Below are 17,904 nucleotides of genomic sequence, written 5' to 3' on the forward strand. Positions count from 1 at the left end.
GTTCATGCCACAGTGTTGACTACCCACATTTCAGGCAGTAATTGCTGCATTTCACATTCATTGTTAAAACTTCTACCTCAGACCTTTCAGCTCTTAAATCAACCTTTGCCAGCCTGGTGCCCTCGGACTACAACTCCCATCAGCTCCAGCTGTGCTGGCTGGGGCAAACAGTAGGCCAAAACATCTGGAAGGCACCTGGTTGGCAAAGGCTTGCCTTAAATGCTCACTCTTAGCCTTGACCAGCTCTAGGTCTGTCTTTATTAGGTTAGGAATTGCAATTTTAACTTTTCAAACTTTTAACACAGAATTTGGTTTCTTTTCTTTTTAATGCCAGCTTTGGGCCCATTGAATACAAAGGCCCGATGAATGCTGTTTACATTGAAAAATTTGTCCGCCGAGTGATGACTCCCCTGCTTTACATCTCATCGCGATCGAAACTTCAGCAGTTTCTCTCCAATTATGAGGTAACTTGCCTCTGCTCTTTGATCTAGCCATTGATGACTCCTGGAAGGTTTGCTTTTCTTTCAAGGATGATCTTGCTTCTGGTTACAAAGAATGGACTCTTTCTGGTTTTCTTTCTGGTTACTGGGAACCAGTATTCTCTGCCAACCGTATTTTTGACATGCTGGTTCATGTGCTTCCTGTTTGGCTGATCCCTGGGTGAAATTCTGAAGATGATTGGCGGTGACTGCAGCAGGGTTAAGAAGTCTCATCTGCAGTATGTGTGTTTCTGTCTGGTTGTGCTAGCATGTTGTCAGAGAGGACCCATAACTTTAGAACTGTTCATTCCAAAGATATCAAATGAATTTCATCAACTGATTAATTTTTTTGGGGGGGTGGGACACAATCATTTTGAAGGGGGGAAGCATTATTTTCTTTGATGTTAGGTGGTCACATGTATGCTTGTTTTGCAGCATCTGGTCATCTTAAAATAAGCCTTCCCTTCTCCAAAGTGAGAGCAGAGGGGGAAGGCCTCTTCTGATATGGTGCCTCATACCTGCAGCTTTCATAGACATTTTCAAAATAGATTTAAAAATAGTTACCCAGTTAACCAGGATGTAGTTATTATTATTGGTCAAATCTGCCTTAGTCAATTAATCAATTAAGTCAATTAATCTGAGTAACGGACCTTTGGTCCTCCAGATGTTGTTGGGCTACAGCTGCTGTCATTGCCAACCGGGGCTGAGTTGGAGTCTGACAACACCTGGAAGCCCAAGGCCACCCCTGATCTATCTCCCTGGTCAATTCATAGCTACAGCTCTAATGTTGATGCTTTCTTCTCTGTCTTGTCAGGTGTGGGGAGGGGTGTCGAACCTTCAGTGAGTGTATCAAAAGGTTCTGCTTTCCTTTCTGATAGCCCCAGGAAAGCCTTTCCCTATAGGAGCACAGCCTTGTCTAAAAGCATTTTTGGCCCAATAGAATTGAGGCCTGATGGGTCAGCTCCTTGGCTCTTGGCTTCCTGCACCCCGCCTTTTCAGGGATCGGGGTGTGAACAGCCATGCAGGCTCAGGCCTTTCTATAAGCATAGGGAGGGATAGATCCATAGTGTCCCAGAGGACAGAATGGGAAGCAGGACTAGAGATGGGGCTGGTGCATCAGAGGGAGGAAGAGCAGAGAACTACAGGAAGCTCAAGGAGTCCCTTGTTAGAGCAAACCTTCTCTCTGCTTCACAGGGCCTCAGTAGGTGCAGTAGTCTTTACTTATCTCTGTCCCTGTCTGTGATTCCAGCTTTGCCTATTCCCCAAAGCCTTTTCAGTGTCTGAAAAGCACAGAACTCTGTGTGACTTCATTTGGGCATACCAGCTGAAGTTGCACACAAATTACTAGTCCATAGACCTTTTTTAATGTCAATTTTGAAAAATGAGCTGGTTTAAGATTGATGCCCCTACACAGATGGCCCAAGATATCTGCGCAGAGTTCCACGTCACTTTGAAATCCAAGTCACTGTTTTCAAGTTTGCCCATGATAATGTTGTTGGACATAAAGTTTAGACTACAGCCACAAGGGGGAACCAGCAGGAAATATTTAAAGGCCTCTGTGTTGATCTTGGATCACAGCGAGTATTAAAGCCTTTCCCACCAGCAAATAATTGGGAACTAGTAAAGCTCATTCCTGTGTCTTTTCATTCCCATTTTATCCCTCTGATCCTAGTCTCTAACTCGGGTTAAAAATATGTAAACATCCTATACATGTTTAAACAGACAAAACTGGTGCCACCTTTTTGGAAAGTGGCTTCAGCATGGAATCTCCTGTTGGTTGTGTCACCTGGTGGTTTCTTATCACCTGAGCAGGATTTGTGTTGCTTTGAGTACCTGTACTTTGTCCTGGAGCATGTGATAATAATATTTGTTTGCCTTTGGAGCAGATTCCAACACTGTGCATATGCAACCAGCTTGCTTGGCTTGCAGTAGGAAGGGGGACTACAGGCTTTCAGTGCTGACTGTGTGTTTTCATGAGCCGCAGAACTGCTCTGTTCTTAGAAACTTTTGTGGCTTTACTTTCTGGTTTGAAGTTTCTTTCCTTGCCTGTTCTGAGTGCTTTGAATCTCAACATACATGCGGCACTGTTCTTTATCCTTTTGCAGATTGAACGTCTGCATTCTTTTTGAAATACCATTCTTAGGCTGCATTCAAATACAAAGCCAAGCCGTAAGCCACATGTAGTGAATGAGTCTGCTTCCAAGCACCTCCTCCTTTCCTCCTTCTTTCTTCCAGTAGGGAGTCAAGCCACAGAGTGTCTGGCTGAGCGTTGTGTCCAAACCAGCAAACACACCACAGTTGGGAAGTCAAGAAAAAAACTTTGGCTTTCAGATTGTGGCTGTCTGGAGAGAAACAGACAACAAGTGCCAGTTCAGTCACTCTTAGCCAGTTGATCCGTAGTTGTTTCCCTGCTGGAGGAAGAGAGGAGCAAAACAGGAGCAGTCAGGTTGTGTGCTCTGGCATGCATCTCACACACAGATTAAACTCTGGTTTCAGGCAGCTGGACAAGGCTTCAGTTTGTAAGCCACCCTGGGAAGTGTTTTGCTTGGAAGGTGGGGTTACAAATCTATTAAGGAAATGTGATTTATGAACATGGGAAAGTACCATATACCAGATCACACCAATGATCAATCTAGATCAGTGTTGTCTTCAGTGACTGGCAGGGACTCTCTACCATCTCAGTTAGTTCCATTGACCAGTTCTACCTGGAAATTCCAGGAGTTGAAGTTGGGAGCTGTGGTATGCAGTGTGGTATGCAGTTTTCCTGCTGACCTATGGCCTTTCTCCTTGAAGTGGTGCAATAATAATAATAATAATAATAATAATAATAATAATAATAATAATAATAATAATTTATTATGTATACCCCGCCCATCTGGCTGGGTTTCCCCAGCCACTCTGGGCTACTTCCAACAGAATATTAAAAATACAATAAAACATCAAACATTAAAAATTTCCATAAACAGGGCTGCCTTCAGATATCTTATAAAAGTCAGCTACAGTGGTACCTCGTTTTGAGTCCACTTCCGGGTTTGCCACTCACGCATGCACAGAAGCGCTAAATCGCACTTCGTGCATGTGCAGAAGCGGAAACCACTCCGCATGCGTGTGCAGAGTGGCACTTCGTCATGCGTCCTTTTCATCTAGCATCCGGGGCTCCGGAACGGATCCCAGACGCAAAACAAGGTACAACTGTAGTTGCTTATTTCCTTGACATCAGATGGGAGGGCGTTCCACAGGGCGGGTACCACCACCAAGAAGGCCATCTGCCTGGTTCCCTGTAACCTCACTTTTCGCAATGATTGAACTGCCAGAAGGTCCTCGGAGCTGGACCTCAGTGTCCAGGTTGAACGATGGAGGTGGAGACGCTTTTTCAGGTATACTGGACCGAGGCCATTTAGGGCTTTAAAGGTCAGCGCCAACACTTTGAATTGTGTTCAGAAACTTACTGGGAGCAAAACCCAGTGAAGGCTCAAAGGTGTGATACCATTGAGTGAAATCGGGTGGAATTTAGGTATTATCTTAGAAGTTGGGGTGGGATCCAGCTGAGATGAAGTTCTGTCTGTGTGTGCCATTGTTGGTGTTGGTCAGAATTCCCCCCCCCCAACAACTTTTTGAATGTACCTGGAGTTTGCAGCTACTCTGATGAGAACAGCCCTCTGTGTCTCCATCTGGGAATATGTGCTCAATGGGAAATGTTAACAATCCTTCCAAACTACAGGACTGCTTTGGCAGTGGGGGAGCAATGCCCAAGGATTAAATATTTACATAATTAAACCAAAGTCCATTGTGCTGTTGTTTCCCGTAATGGCAAATAAATGCAGCACCTCTCATGTGTTCTCTTGTATTTTTGTTTCGTTTTTGCAGCCAGGAGTTTTGGGATATTTCGAGTTCAACGCTTCGCCCCAACCACCTGGTTATCTGACATTCTTCACTTCAGCACTGCATTCATTAAATAAAGGTAAACTCATTACCCATATAAACCACTGTTTAATGTTACATTTGATTTAATGTCACCATGCCTAATTTGTGGTTGGGAATGATGGGATGACATTGGTTTTCTTTCCATTGTCTACAGAAAGCATTTGACTTTATATTTAGCACTGTTTTCAAAACAATCATCACCATCACATTTATTAATCCCATACCCAATGTTATCAGGCCGATTTTGACAGGCTGCAGAGCCCTCGCCATGATAAAACTTCCTGAGCAGGAGCATGTTGAAAATGTATTTTGTCTTCTTGCACACAATGGACTAAATATATCACAAGACATCTCGGTGGGGGCTCTCAGCCAGGAACGCTGACAAAATTTCCTGTCACATTTTGTTCTCTGTCGAAAGCCAGCAGGCTTCAGTAGCAAAACATGGCAGTTAAAAAGAACGGTTGCCCACGTCATTTAGGCACCTGAGGTGGAAAATCTAAAGGGTGTCCTCTCCTCCGCTAATTAACATGGGGCAGAGTCCCCTGAGGGAAGTTCTCTTGTGAAAGCCCCTTTGAAATGGTGCAGTTCTTGCATGGCTCCTGTTCATTTCAGTCTGGATAGTGGGGAGGTTTTCAGGCTGCATGGATGATACACGATCTGTAACGGCACCAGCAACTTTACTGCATGAAGCAGCAACCTTCCTGGTGGAGCCACCTCTTCTAAAATGTGCTGTAAAAGCAAAACGTGGAACTGAAGAGAGAGAGTGGGAAGATTTGGACTGGGTTTGTTCATTGTTGTCTGTGCTACTACACTCTCCTTGCGCATCAGCAGTTTCTCAAAAACGAGCCACGCAACGCACCCCGCTGTGAATATAAGAACATCAGTAGATTCCTGCGGGATCAGATCAAGGGCTTATCTAGTCAAGCATCCTGTTTCCCACGGTTGTTAACCAGATGCCTCTGGGAAGCCCACAAGCAGGGCCTGAGCGCTACAGCCCTCTCCTGCTCTTGATTGATTTATTTTTATTTTATTTATTGAATTCATATATATCGCCCTTCCTCAGAAGATCTCGTGGTGGTTCGCAAGATAAAAATACAGGATGGAGCGCTTGAGGTTTACAGCACTGGACACATGGGCACAAGATGCAAATCTTCATCTCAAGGCTTCTCTTTCTGCAACGGAGAGAGTTTAGCAACTGATGTGGAGGAGTTGAACTGCTGTTCCAAAGGAGACGTCTTTTTGTTGTTTCCATGACAACAGGAACAGCCACCTTGCATCCTCCTGAGAAGAGGGCAGGATTGCAAAAAAAAAAAAAAATTCGGCTGGTGGCTTATTTTGGGGAAATAGCGTTCTTTATATATATACTCCCAATTAGCTCAGTTAGACCTTGGCAGGAATTGTTTGGTGCCAGGTAAAAGTGTACACTGTGGTGAAACTACAAGGATGGGGGAGAACTGAAATCAGTATTGAGCGCCGTTTGCCAAGCCTACTGCATTAGATGAAACATTCTAGTAATGGAAGAACTATCTCACTAATAAAGTACGTATTGATCGTACTGCCTGGAGTAGATTTGCCAGCTGACCATATTACTACTAATTCCACCCAGCTCTTGGCCTTTTATTCTCATCTCTCCACTTATAAACACCGTATTTTCCGTGTATAAGACAATGTTTTTGTGGGGGGAAAATAAGGCAAAAATTGGGGGTTGTCTTATACACGAATAGTGAATGCAGAGTGGGGACAGGGCCGGCTCTAAGGGAAGGCTGGGTGGCGCAGGGCCGCCAGGGTGGCGCTGCGCTGCGCCCGTCCACCAGCTGCAGCGAGAAACGGGGGGGGGGGGCGCCAGAGCCATCTCTGCACCACGGTGCCAGGGCGCCCGACATTATTAAGATGGCCCTGAGTGGGGACAGGCGATTGGTGGCAGCAGCGAGCAGGAGATTGGCTGCGGCGATTGGGCGGGTAATTGGTGGCTGCGGCAAGGCTTTCTTTCGATTGGCTGTGGCCGCGGCAATTGGGCTAGTGATGCGCGGCTGTGGCGAGGCATGCGGGCAATCAGCTGTGGTTTGGATGGGTGGGTGGGCTGTTGGCGGCAGCGAGTGAGCAGACGATTGGCAACTGCAGTAAGGTGTGTGATTGGCAGTGGCTGCGGCGAGTGATGGGCGGGTGAGCGATTGGCCGTGGTGACCCCCTCCCCCTAGGCTAAACAACTTAATTTCTTAATTTTGGGTTTTAAAAAACTAGGGGGGGGTGTCTTATACATGGAAAAATACTGTAACTGCCTTATACGTCGAAGAATTGTGGGGCAGGAAAGTTCCTGAAAACCATGGGGCCTGGTGGCTTTCAGCTGTTTTACTCATGCATGTTACCTGTTTGCTGCTTTGTGCATCAAAAAGATCCACTGAGGAACTGGGATTGGGCTAAACCTATCTGCTGAGTTGTGCGTTGTGGAAAACCCAGGTCCACTGCCCTGTAATGTGTGAAATGGCCTTTCAGTTTATACCATTCCTCAAAATTCTGCTCCTTGCAGCCATGTCCTTTGGCTTTGAACGATGTAGCTGCAGGATTCCTAAGCATACATACTAGAAACTGGTCCTGTGGAATGGAGGTCCTGCCCAGATGGAGACTAAGCCCGTCCCAGTCTATACCACTTTGGGGATGTTTTCAGGAGACAGCCACACATCAATATGACGGGAAGTCTGGTCCTAAACGCTCTTCACTTGCAAGCAAGCCCTTCTGAATTCAATGCTTGCTCTGTGCATTCGCATGGACTACGAAAGTCCATTGCACACGCAAAGGAAGAAGTTTGCAGGTTGCTTTTATGCCTCGCCCTCTCTCCTGCCGAAGACCAGTTGCGGGCAGGGCATGCCCTCCATGTCCAGGCACAAAGCATTAAAAATCCTGCCATCTTGGTGCTCTGAAATCTTAAAGTTCTCCAGTGGTAGTGGAGGAGCCTTTTAGGAAAGGAAGCGCTTTCCCAACCTCATCCAGATTCTGAAAGGGCAATTTGCTTTTTAAATGACAATCTGGGGCATCCAAACCTTTTGTCCTGGCCCTCTGCCCTCCTACTCAGTGCTGAAATGTATGTTCTGAGTGCAGAGCAGAGGTCGCGCTTGCAACATGCTGTTTCCGTGGTTTTGTATCCTGTCAACAAGTTGCTTTATCTGCGTTTGCTGTTTATCTTGGCCCCAGTTCGGCTTGGTTTCTTTTGCCATTTCTTTGGCCAACAAACAAACTAAAACCCAATGAACTCCTTTATGCAGTCTTATTACTACTAGTATTTCTGTCCTAAGGAGGGTGAAATCAAGCTGCATACTACATTTCCCTTCCCCCCCTTCCTTATGCATTCTCCTTTTTTATCTTTGTGGCAAAGAGTTGGGAGAGAAGGGTCCACTGTCTTAAGCCAGTTCTTCACAAATATTATGTTAAAAAATGTACATACAACACTTGATTATTTAACTCTTGATGACTTGCAAAGAAAAGGGTAGAACTGGCTTCGCTGAAAAGCTGAAGGATGGAAAGGCGCTGTCCATCTTGGAGCTTTAAGTGGGGGTTCATCCATTTTTATTTTTATTTCTGCAAACACAGGGGCAAGACATTTGCTCTTGAAAAGGAGAGCATTAAAGAAGGATGCATCAGATACTGTGCCGAAAGCCCCAGCCCACCAAATCGTACCTGGTGGCAGTAGCCTTGGGTTTGACTCCTGCCTTGACCTGTGTGCTAAGAGATGGAGCCCATGCCTGCAGCTCTCCAAAGCAGCTGTGCCAAATTGCCTTGAAAGAAAGAAGAGTCATTAATATAGGGTTGTGGCGCACTTAAAATAAACTCTAAATTAGATATTTTGGACAAGTGAGGAACTGAATTCCTTTAATCTAAGGAACTGGCCTCAAATAACTCTGCATTTCCTAGGGCTGCATCCTGACTCAACATGCAACAGAGTTAGGGGAACACTTGCTTCCTGGGTAATCAGATTCTCTAGATAATAGCCATGATGACTGTGTTCCACTATCTGAGGTGGTAATGCCTCTGAATATCAGTTGCTGGGAATCACAGGTGGGGAGAGGGCTCCTGTGCTCAGGTCCTGCTTTCAGGCTTACCACAGGCATCTGTTTGACCACTGTAAGAACAGGATGCCAGACTAGATGGGCCATTGCCATGGTCCAGTAGGCGCTTCTTAGATTCTTACATTGTTTAGGGGGTCTTCAATGCTGCAGGGTGGAGTAGTGAATATTCAGAACCCAATGAATGCATAGCTTTCTCCATGCCTTTCCTTCAGCCAGAAATAGCACGTCTCCAGGGGTGGTAGTGGCTAGTATCTGTAGCATCAAGACGGACCCTTCCTCTGATCTAGCAAGGCTCTTCTGACTTTGAAAGCATCAAAGGGGGAGCCTTTGCTCAGGCGCAAAGACCCAGGCTTGATTTGGAAACATTTACAGCCAGCCAAGCCAGAGGCAGCCCACAAGACTGCCAGGCTGGCTTGGTGGCAGGCTGGAACCTGGGCAGATAAGACAACCTGTGGGGCCTTCTCTCAGTGGCTGGCCACAAGGGGCAGCAGAATGCCAATCGAGAGACACCTGGTTGCCTTTGGTAGATGGATTGATGCCTCGCTGCCAATATGCTCTTCTTTGGGGGAAACTCCCCAGATCAGTTGGCCATGCTTGTTCCTTGGTAGCAAAGCAGATCCGTAGGCAGCTGTCTCTGCTCAGATTCCTCAGGTGCAGACTTTTCCCAAAGTGATGTCACCAGCACCCTTGAGTGCGTGTAAGAGTGTGCATCCTTCCTTCCGCACCCCTCCCCCCCCAGGTAATCTTCTGGAAAGCAAATAACTGCTTATTCGATTCCTCCTTTGTTGCCAAAACTCTCTCTGATTGCTTCATTAATTATAGAGTCCCACACTGGTTAGGGAGAGTGAAATGTGAGCCTGCCAGCTTTGTAATGTGTGCTTGTAGCAGGTTAAAGCCTCTTGCTCTTGGCAGGTTAAGCAACCGTCGTAAGCATATACAGAAGCATTGCTGGCTGCAGTAGGGCTTCTAAATTTCAAACAAGACAGGATTCCTGGGGGTTTCCCAGGTGTCTGCATGCACAGTTTAGTTTGCTTCCTATAGTCCTCATCTCACCCTCCCCCCCACTGTAGGAATGATTTTCAGAGGAGAGTAAGGAGGACATGAGACAGTTCCAAACAATTATGATTTCAAAACCACCCTGCTGCTTTCTTTTCTTTTGTTTTTTTTAAATGCAAATTGAGATTCTCAGAATGTAGGGCCCATTTCCATGCTGGAAAGTGAGTCTCTCTGTGCGTAGGCTAGTGTGGACCAAATACAGCTCTGAATTTGTTTCCCATACTCTGTGCATTAGTATAGAGACAACTGAAACCACAAGTCATTCCCAACTTCTTCCTCCTTGTAGTTCCCTGCCCTGTAGCAGGCTTCTGGAACACCACCTCAATTTCAGGTGCATCTTCCCTTTGTACAGAATTGAAGCCAGGTGTTCCCCTGTCATCTGAACTATTGTCTCCCTCCAACAGGCACATATTTCCACATGTGGTGGGAGTGCCCCAAAATCCAACTATTCTGGACAACAACCATACAGGAAATAAGTAAAATAACCAAGCAAACATTAGAAATGACCCCAGAATTGGCCTTACTAAACATTTTCCAAGACAATAGTACCCAAGTACACTACAAAGAACTCATAACCTACTTACTCTCAGCAACCAGAAGCACCATAACCAGACACTAGAAAGACCTGTCAGGAGTAAGCATGGACCAATGGTACCAAATAGTATGGGAAACAGCCCTACTAGAAAAAGTAACCAATAAGCTGAAACTGACACGGGGACAAATAGAAGAAGACGACTTCACCCCGGTATGGCTCCCCTTTATCACATACAACAAGACAATGACAAAAATCCACCAACAGCATACAAATCAATATAGCTAAACTGATCCAAAACACCCACCCACCCCACTCACACACAAAACAAAGACCACTACAGCCAACCACAAATGAACAACCATACCCTAGGCCAACCCCAACCTCTCTCGCCACCAAAGGAACACAAGGGAACAACAGAACCTGCACAAGCGACGCTGACAACCCCCCCCATATATTAAGTAAAATAGAAACATCGTCACCTGACCCCCCCATCTACTTCTATCCCCCTCTTTCTTCCCAATGTCTCAACAAATGAAACAGATTTGTAAAAATGTTACGAAAGACATTGCATATAATAATAATAATAAAGCTCTCCTGATCAGCTTCGCAAGACTCTTAGCAAAACCATTCTTGCCAACTTCTTATTAAGTGCAACCCATCTTTTGCCATCTCTTGGTCTCCTCTAGGAAGTAGAGACCCAGGTTGGTTTTGCCTACTGACCACCTTGCAGTTTGTGGTTCCTTGTAGCCCAGCCCTGACAGCCCAACCAAGAAGGAGGATCCATGACACTTGTGGGGCACAGCCCCATTTCTGCTTAAATGTTTGATTGCAGGCCTGTAAAGAATGTGAATGGATAGAGTCTTGCCCTCTCTGGGACTGAGTGCAACAGATAATTAGGCACATTTCATGCTGAGTTTGCAGCTCTGTGAGGCCCATTTTATGCACATGGAAAAATCCTCAACATCACCTGGAGCAGCGCTCTTTGAAAGATGCTCACTGGCGGCAGAAAATGTGGTTGTAATGCATGATCTAACTTGTAGCCATTTGGAATTTCTAAAGGCTGCTGGTTTTTGTTTAAAGCGGAGATGTGTTTGTGCTCTCCTCCGCACCCCAAGCTTTAAAGTGACCTGAATTATTATTTTTTTGCACGTTGAGGAATATGAAAGGATTTCTTGTGGGGGTGGGTGGGACTGCTTCATAAGAAAGGCGGTTGCTGTGGGGCAGGCTTCCGTTTATTGTCTGGCTTGATGTGGAATTGCTGCGATGTTTCATCAGCCACATGGTGAAAAACATTAAAAGGCTTGCGTTCCCCCCACTCCCCTGAGCCAAGGAGCATCTAATTGCTTAGAAAGCTTCTATCGTTTAAAGTCCAGCAGCCTCCTTTTAAAAGGAGCTGACCGCCAAAATTACCCACCAAGAAAACCCTGGAGATTACAGACCAGGGATCCTTTTTCAACCTGGGCAATCTTCCGAGGGCCACATGCCAGGGAAAGGCGGGGCCAGAGGCAAAAGTTGGTGGAGCAATTGATGTAAATGTTCCCTTTGTACAGCAGGCTTGTTTCTATACACTCATATCTTAAGGGGTTCAAGGGCGCTTTCCAGGCAGGCAAAAGTATTTGGTGAGAGAGGAGAGGAAGAGCATTGGGGAATGAATGCGATGCTCTTAAGCAAGGGTCAGCAAACTTTTTCAGCAGGGGGCCGGTCCACTGTCCCTCAGACCTTGTGGGGGGCCGAACTATATTTTGGAGGAAAAAAATGGAACGAATTCCTATGCCCTACAAATAACCCAGAGGTGCATTTTAAATAAAAGCACACATTCTGCTCATGTAAAAACACCAGGCAGGCCCCAACAAATAACCCAGAGATGCATTTTAAATAAAAGGCCACATTCTACTCATGTAAAAACATGCTGATTCCCGGACCATCCGCAGGCCGGATTTAGAAGGCGATTGGGCCGGATCTGGCCCCCAGGCCTTCGTTTGCCTACCCATGCTCTTAAGCATCATTTTGTTTGAGGGCAATTGCTCACGCATCGATTTCTAAATGATGGGCCAGGGCAGAGCTCTGGGTGACAGGGACCAATTTGGTGGCACGTGGAAAGGGACTGGGTTCCGCTTGCTTTTCTTTACAGCCTCTGGAACAGCAGAGCTGGTGGGCTGCTTGCCATATTGGCACCTTTTAATTTCGCCCACAATATTTCCCCTCGTTGAAACTCATTGAGCGCATGACTCATTGGAAACAAGATCACCACCACAAAGGACACTGCCATGCACGTGGTGGAGAGAGCCTTTGTCTTAAACCGCATGCGTCAGTCCCTCCTGTTAACACCTTATTTTTATAAATTCTGAGGAGGGCTTTACTCTTCAATGTTGTCACAGACCCCTTTCCCTTCCCTCAGATCCCGGATGTGAAGAACGAAGGAGGAAAACTCCAACTCTGGGAGGTTCCCACCCCTCTTAATGCCTAAAGCAGTGTTTCCCAACCTTGTGCCTCCAGCTGTTTTCGGACTACAATTCCCATCATTCCTGACCACTGGTCTTGCTAGCTAGGGATAATGGGAGTCGTAGCCTCAAAACATCTGGAGGCACAAGGTTGGGAAACACTGGCCTAAAGAATCCAAAAGTGCTGATCCAACTCTCCTCTCTTGTTTTCTCATATTGAGGATCTTTTATTTCATTATTTTGTGTGTATTGCAGTGTGTTTTTCAGCCGAAATCCTGTTGTATAATCGTTCTTTTTCTTAAAACGCAAGTTGAGGTACAATTTCAACCCTGAAGCATTATGCCCACAGGTGGAAAGTGCGGATTAATAAAAGGATATTGCTTGTATTTCCTGTGTAAAACGGCAGGGAAGCTGAGCTGTGTGTGTACACTTGTTTGTTTTTCAGAGCCTTCTCTTCCAGCAGCATGCCTTGGCACGGCTTCTGGAGAAAGGAGGCTGTGTAGTTATGGCAGCTGGGCCTGTTTCCTTTCTTTCCTCAAGGCTTGTAACATGTGCTTTCAGATTACCTTGGAACGATCCACTTCGGAGTGATCACAGACAAGCTGATCGCGAAGGAAGTCCCACTGACCAGCTCAGGCAGCGTCTACTTGCACAGACATGTGAACGCTTCTCTTGTGAGTAGTGCATTTTCACGTTTGCACACCTGCGTCGCCTGCAGCGGGACTGGGGAGCCTATTTTAGCCCACAGTTACTAGTGTGCAACCTTCTGGGGGCCACATTCTAATGGTGGGCGGGGCCAGCTGCAAAAGTGAGGGGAGCTGTGGATGTAACTCTTACCTTTGTACACCAGGCTCCATTCTAGCCAAGCAAAAGTTAGAAGAATCTATGTCTAAAATGCAGCAGCAGGATTACTGGCCAGGACTTCCTTTAGCTCTCATATACTGTAGTTTTCGCTCCATAAGACGCACTTCCCCCCTCTTAAAAAGTAAAGATAAATGTCTGTGCGTCTTATGGTGCGAGTGTGTGGTCGATCACTGGGTCCCTTTCTGGCCCCGCCCACTTGCCCAGGCCCCCATTGCTGAATGTTCTGCAGGTGGAGGCTGTTTGTTGCCCCAGCGACATGTGACTGGCTTATTAGATTATCTGTTTGGAAACTGCAGAAACGGCTCCCCTTCCTTTCCTAAAGAAGCTGCAGAACTGTGAGTTAAACCCCATAAAAACAGGATTTTTCCCTTTGCAAAGTAAGCTCAACAACTTTGAGCTGATCCTCAAAAAAGGGGCTTTTCCCCTTTGCAAAAGAAGCTGCACAACAGTGAGCTGATTCCTAAAAAAATGGGGTTTCCCCCTTTGCAAAAGAAGCTGCACAACAGTGAGCTGATCTCCAAAAAAACTGGCCTTTCCTCCTCTAAAAAAACTAGGTGCGTCTTATGGTCTTATGGAGCAAAAAATACGGTAACCCCTGTTTTAAAACAGCTGCACTGGTTGCCAGTTCGTTTCCGGGCCCAATTTAAGGTGCTCACATTAGTGTTTAAAGCCCTAAATAACTCAGCCCCCAAATTCCTGAACAACTGCCTCCCTCCCTACAGATCCTCTCAGGTGCAAAGATGGCAGAGGGGTCCCTCTTGCTTGTTCCACAGCCTTCAGAAGCTTGGAGGGTGGAACCTTGGGAGAGGACCTTCTCTGTGTTGGCCCCTAAGTTGTGGAACTGTCTTGCCACAGAGGTACGCCTGGCTCCTTCCTTAGACAGCTCCTGGCAAATGCTGAGGACCCAGTCCTTTACTCTGGCTTTTGACATCTGAAATGTATATTTTTCAGACCCACCTTATTTCTGTAAAAAAATAATTTCAGATCTTTTTTTATTGAGTTTTACAGTGCAAATTTAAATTCAAACATTAAACATGTTTAATCATCATTTAGATTTCCCTGAATCCTTCAACTCCCCTCTGCCATTGAAAATGGTTACTATTATCAATCTTTTTCAACTGCTTCACTTCCCCCCTCTATTTTTAAAAATAATTCGTTTTTACCATAGTTTTTAGTACATTACAAGCATTATTCAAATTCTGCCAAAGTTTTTAGTTGTTTACAGTGTTCTCTTAAATACATTGTAAAAATTTTCCCATAACTTCTTAAAGTTCTTCTCTTCCTGGTTTCTGATTTTCCCGGTCAATTTCGCCATTTTGGCGTAGTTTATTTCTGTAATTTTAACATGTTTATTTTAATTGTTGTAAGGGTGAAAGGCATGTTGTTGTTGTTGTTGTTGTTGTTGTTGTTGTTGTTAACAATGGTGATGATGCGCGTGCACACACATATCTCCATCCTACATTCAGGCAAGTAAGAGACATTATCAGCATTCAAGAATCGATTCCAGCCAAGCCAAACCACTCAAGGGGGTTGCAGAGCAGGGCCATCTTATAAAGCAGAGGTGCAGCAGTCAGGCACATATGCAGTTATCTGGGGTTGCATTGGTAGGCAGATGCTCCAGGGCTCAGAACAATGGGTAATCCAAAAACCAAGTGTGTGGAGGGGGCGGGGGGGGAGAGAGGTAGAGTCTAATAAAGGAAATTAGCTGACTTATGTAACAGTGGCCAAGGTCAGCATTTGTTTCGTGTTTGGAGCTACTGAGACAGTTTTCTCCTTTTATGCCAAATAATTTAATGAACCATCTGGAAGATGGTACAGCACTATATGTGTGTGTGTGTAGTTTTCTCTCCCCTCCACCCCCCCCCCCGCCTTTAATTTCAGGTAAGCAAAATCCCATGTTGCAGAAATGTTTGTGTGTCATGAGCAAACTCCTTGAGTGTGTTTTGCTCCCCAGCCTTTCGTCCTCTCTCCTTTATCTCCAGGCTTGCTCAAGCTGGGCTGGGTGGGAAGGATGATCCACGCTAACATAAAATTTATAAAATAGAGGGAGGCCTGCTGATTCCAAGGATGTGGGCTCTTAAATCCAACCTCTCAGAAGCAAGCCCACCCAAGTGCATTCAAAGCATCTTTTTCAGTAAAGCAACACCGAAGCATCACATGCAGACTAAGAAAACGGAACTTTACCGTGTCTTCAGGATCACATTAACAACATGCAGAGACATTCCAGTGGCTTCAAAGCCTGCGTGGTTGAAAGAGTATCCTAAATCATGCCTTGAGAAAATGGTCCCTTCATATATAGATTCATACACAGACGGCACAATATCCAAATGCACAGTCCGCGTCATTTCTCCCCAAAACATTAAAACATTTCTATACATTTATTAAATCAATAGAATAAAACACGAGCAATGGTAAAAGGAGCAGATAAAAGAATCGTGTAACAGATTGACATTTGCCGAAACTAAAATCTGCCAAAATCCCTGGATGGGTAAACATGTTTTTGCCGAGCAGATAAAAGATGGCAGTCCCGGCGCAAGATTTGCCCTCCTTCCAATCTTAGGAATGAATTCAGCAAAACCAAAAATGTATCTCTGAGTGGGGGGAACAGTTCTGCCTGCTCTTTCCACTCTGCAGCTGGGCATCAGACATAAGCAGCTTTACTTCCTACCAATTTCTTGAGTCATACAATACAAGGGATGAGGAACCTCAGGCCCAGGGGCTGAATGCAGCCCTCTCTGTATGGCCCTTGGTCACACCTCTCATCGAACCTGCTTTGCACTCTCCCTGAGGATATCTGCCCAGCTAGAGTGTGCTTTTGAACCCTGATAATGCTCCTGGCTTGCCAAGATAGAGAGCAGTGTATGAGCGAACCAATATTTATTGTCCTAACCACTTTTGCTCCTGGCCCCACACACCACTGACATGTGGGCCCTCAGAAGATTGCCTAGCAGGGTATGTGGCCAATAGGGGAAGAACGTCCTCCCAAGGGCTGCTTCCTACATGGTGACTTGGCTCAGCTTTGTTCTGCGTCCGTCGCTGGTGCTTTCCCAGTGTCTTCAGCCAAAGACCAAACAGTTAAGCCACAAAGGATGTGGGAATGGGTGCCGTCCATAACTGCCTCGTTTTCCCACCAAATTGTGCGATGGGTCCCTGTCAGCCTGCCATTCCTTAAGGGGTGGCCAAGTTTTGAACTTGCCCTGATTGATAACAAATGCTGAGAGTGCTCTTCTCCCTCTCTCCAGCTCTATCCACACGAAGCGATGAACTACACAGCGGAAAATGTTTGGAAGTGGGCCCTGGAGAATCGCGAGACCTTCATCCGCTGGCTGAGACCCCATGGGGGGAAAAGTCTTTTGCTGAACAACGAGCTGAAGAAGGGACCGGCACTCTTCCTGTTTCTTCCATTCGACCCCTTAGCAGAAAGTCATCCCCTTGTAGATGAGGTGAGCGTAAGAAGGACCCTGCTGGATCATTGTCCAGCCAGATAGCTATGGAAGATTCAAAAGCAGGACCTGGGGGGCCACAGCATTCGGAGAATGTAGCCATCGCAGCTAGTAGCTATTCAGAGCCTTTTCTGTGAATTTGCTAATTCTCTTTTAAAGCCACCTAAATTGATGACTCTCACTACCTTTTGTGGGAGCCATAGCTGCCAAGTACCCCGTTTTCTCCGGGAAAACCCCGATTTTACTTACCTTTTCCCGGTGGTCCCCCGTATCACTTCGTCTCCCGGTTTTCTCAATTATTTTCTCCTGCCGGCAGCCATTTTTTTTCTTTTCAATTTGCCCTTCTATGGGCACAAAAAATGGCCGCCGCCGGCTTCAAAAGTCGCATCTACGCATGTCCGGAAGTGCATAGACGCGACTTCTGGTGTCGGCGGCGGCCATTTTTGGTGCCCATAGATGGGCAGAGCGACACCGGAAGTTGCATCGACGCACTTCCTGACATGCGTACAAGCGACTTTCGACGCCAGCAGCGGCCATTATTGGTGCCCATAGAAAGGCAAAGCGACACCGGAAGTTACATCGACGCAACTTCCAGTGTCACACGGCTGCCGGTCCCAGATTCTGCAGTCCGGGACTTGGAAGGTAAGGTGGGAGCAAATTCCATAATTTAATTGTGTGAAGAAGTGCTTTCTTTTTTGTCAGTCTGCAAAGCTAGAAGTGCCTCCCCCACCAATAAGCTTTTGATGGATAGAATGGAGTGGGGTGGGAGATTGCATTTAAGATGCACCTCCTGTTTAAAAGGGTCAAGTGATGGGAGTGATGCTTAGCTGTTTATAGTGCCAATGTGCTACTGTGCATCAGAAGAGGCAAGACTGGGCTCGAGAGATGCCTTGCCTGACTCGGCACAAGGCAGCTCTGAAGGTTCATGTGCAATGACAGAGTCACTGGGGTATCATTTGCTCATATGTAGGTAGGCTTGCTCAGGCAGAAAATGGGACTTGGTGCGAGCTTCAGGCCCCTGGTTCCAGGGAGCTCAGATGGTGCTCTGAACCAGTCCTTGCTCTGATAGGTGATCTCTCTAAATGTAGCTGGAGGGAAAGT

At 46.2% G+C, this 17,904-nt stretch overlaps 1 protein-coding gene across 1 annotated transcript in view; it reads left to right on the plus strand.

Moving 5' to 3' along the window:
- TXNDC11 (thioredoxin domain containing 11) overlaps positions 1–17,904 on the plus strand; it is a 39,357-nt gene that overhangs the window by 7,865 nt on the left and 13,588 nt on the right. The window contains exons 4-7 of the mRNA XM_035130815.3: positions 335–464; positions 4,347–4,440; positions 13,058–13,170; positions 16,603–16,803. Coding sequence (XP_034986706.3) covers positions 335–464; positions 4,347–4,440; positions 13,058–13,170; positions 16,603–16,803 — 538 coding nt within the window. The remainder of the gene's footprint in view (positions 1–334; positions 465–4,346; positions 4,441–13,057; positions 13,171–16,602; positions 16,804–17,904) is intronic.

The sequence above is a fragment of the Zootoca vivipara genome, chromosome 13 (genome assembly GCF_965207765.1).
Source record: "Zootoca vivipara chromosome 13, rZooViv2.hap1.1, whole genome shotgun sequence".
Classification (NCBI taxonomy): domain Eukaryota; kingdom Metazoa; phylum Chordata; class Lepidosauria; order Squamata; family Lacertidae; genus Zootoca; species Zootoca vivipara.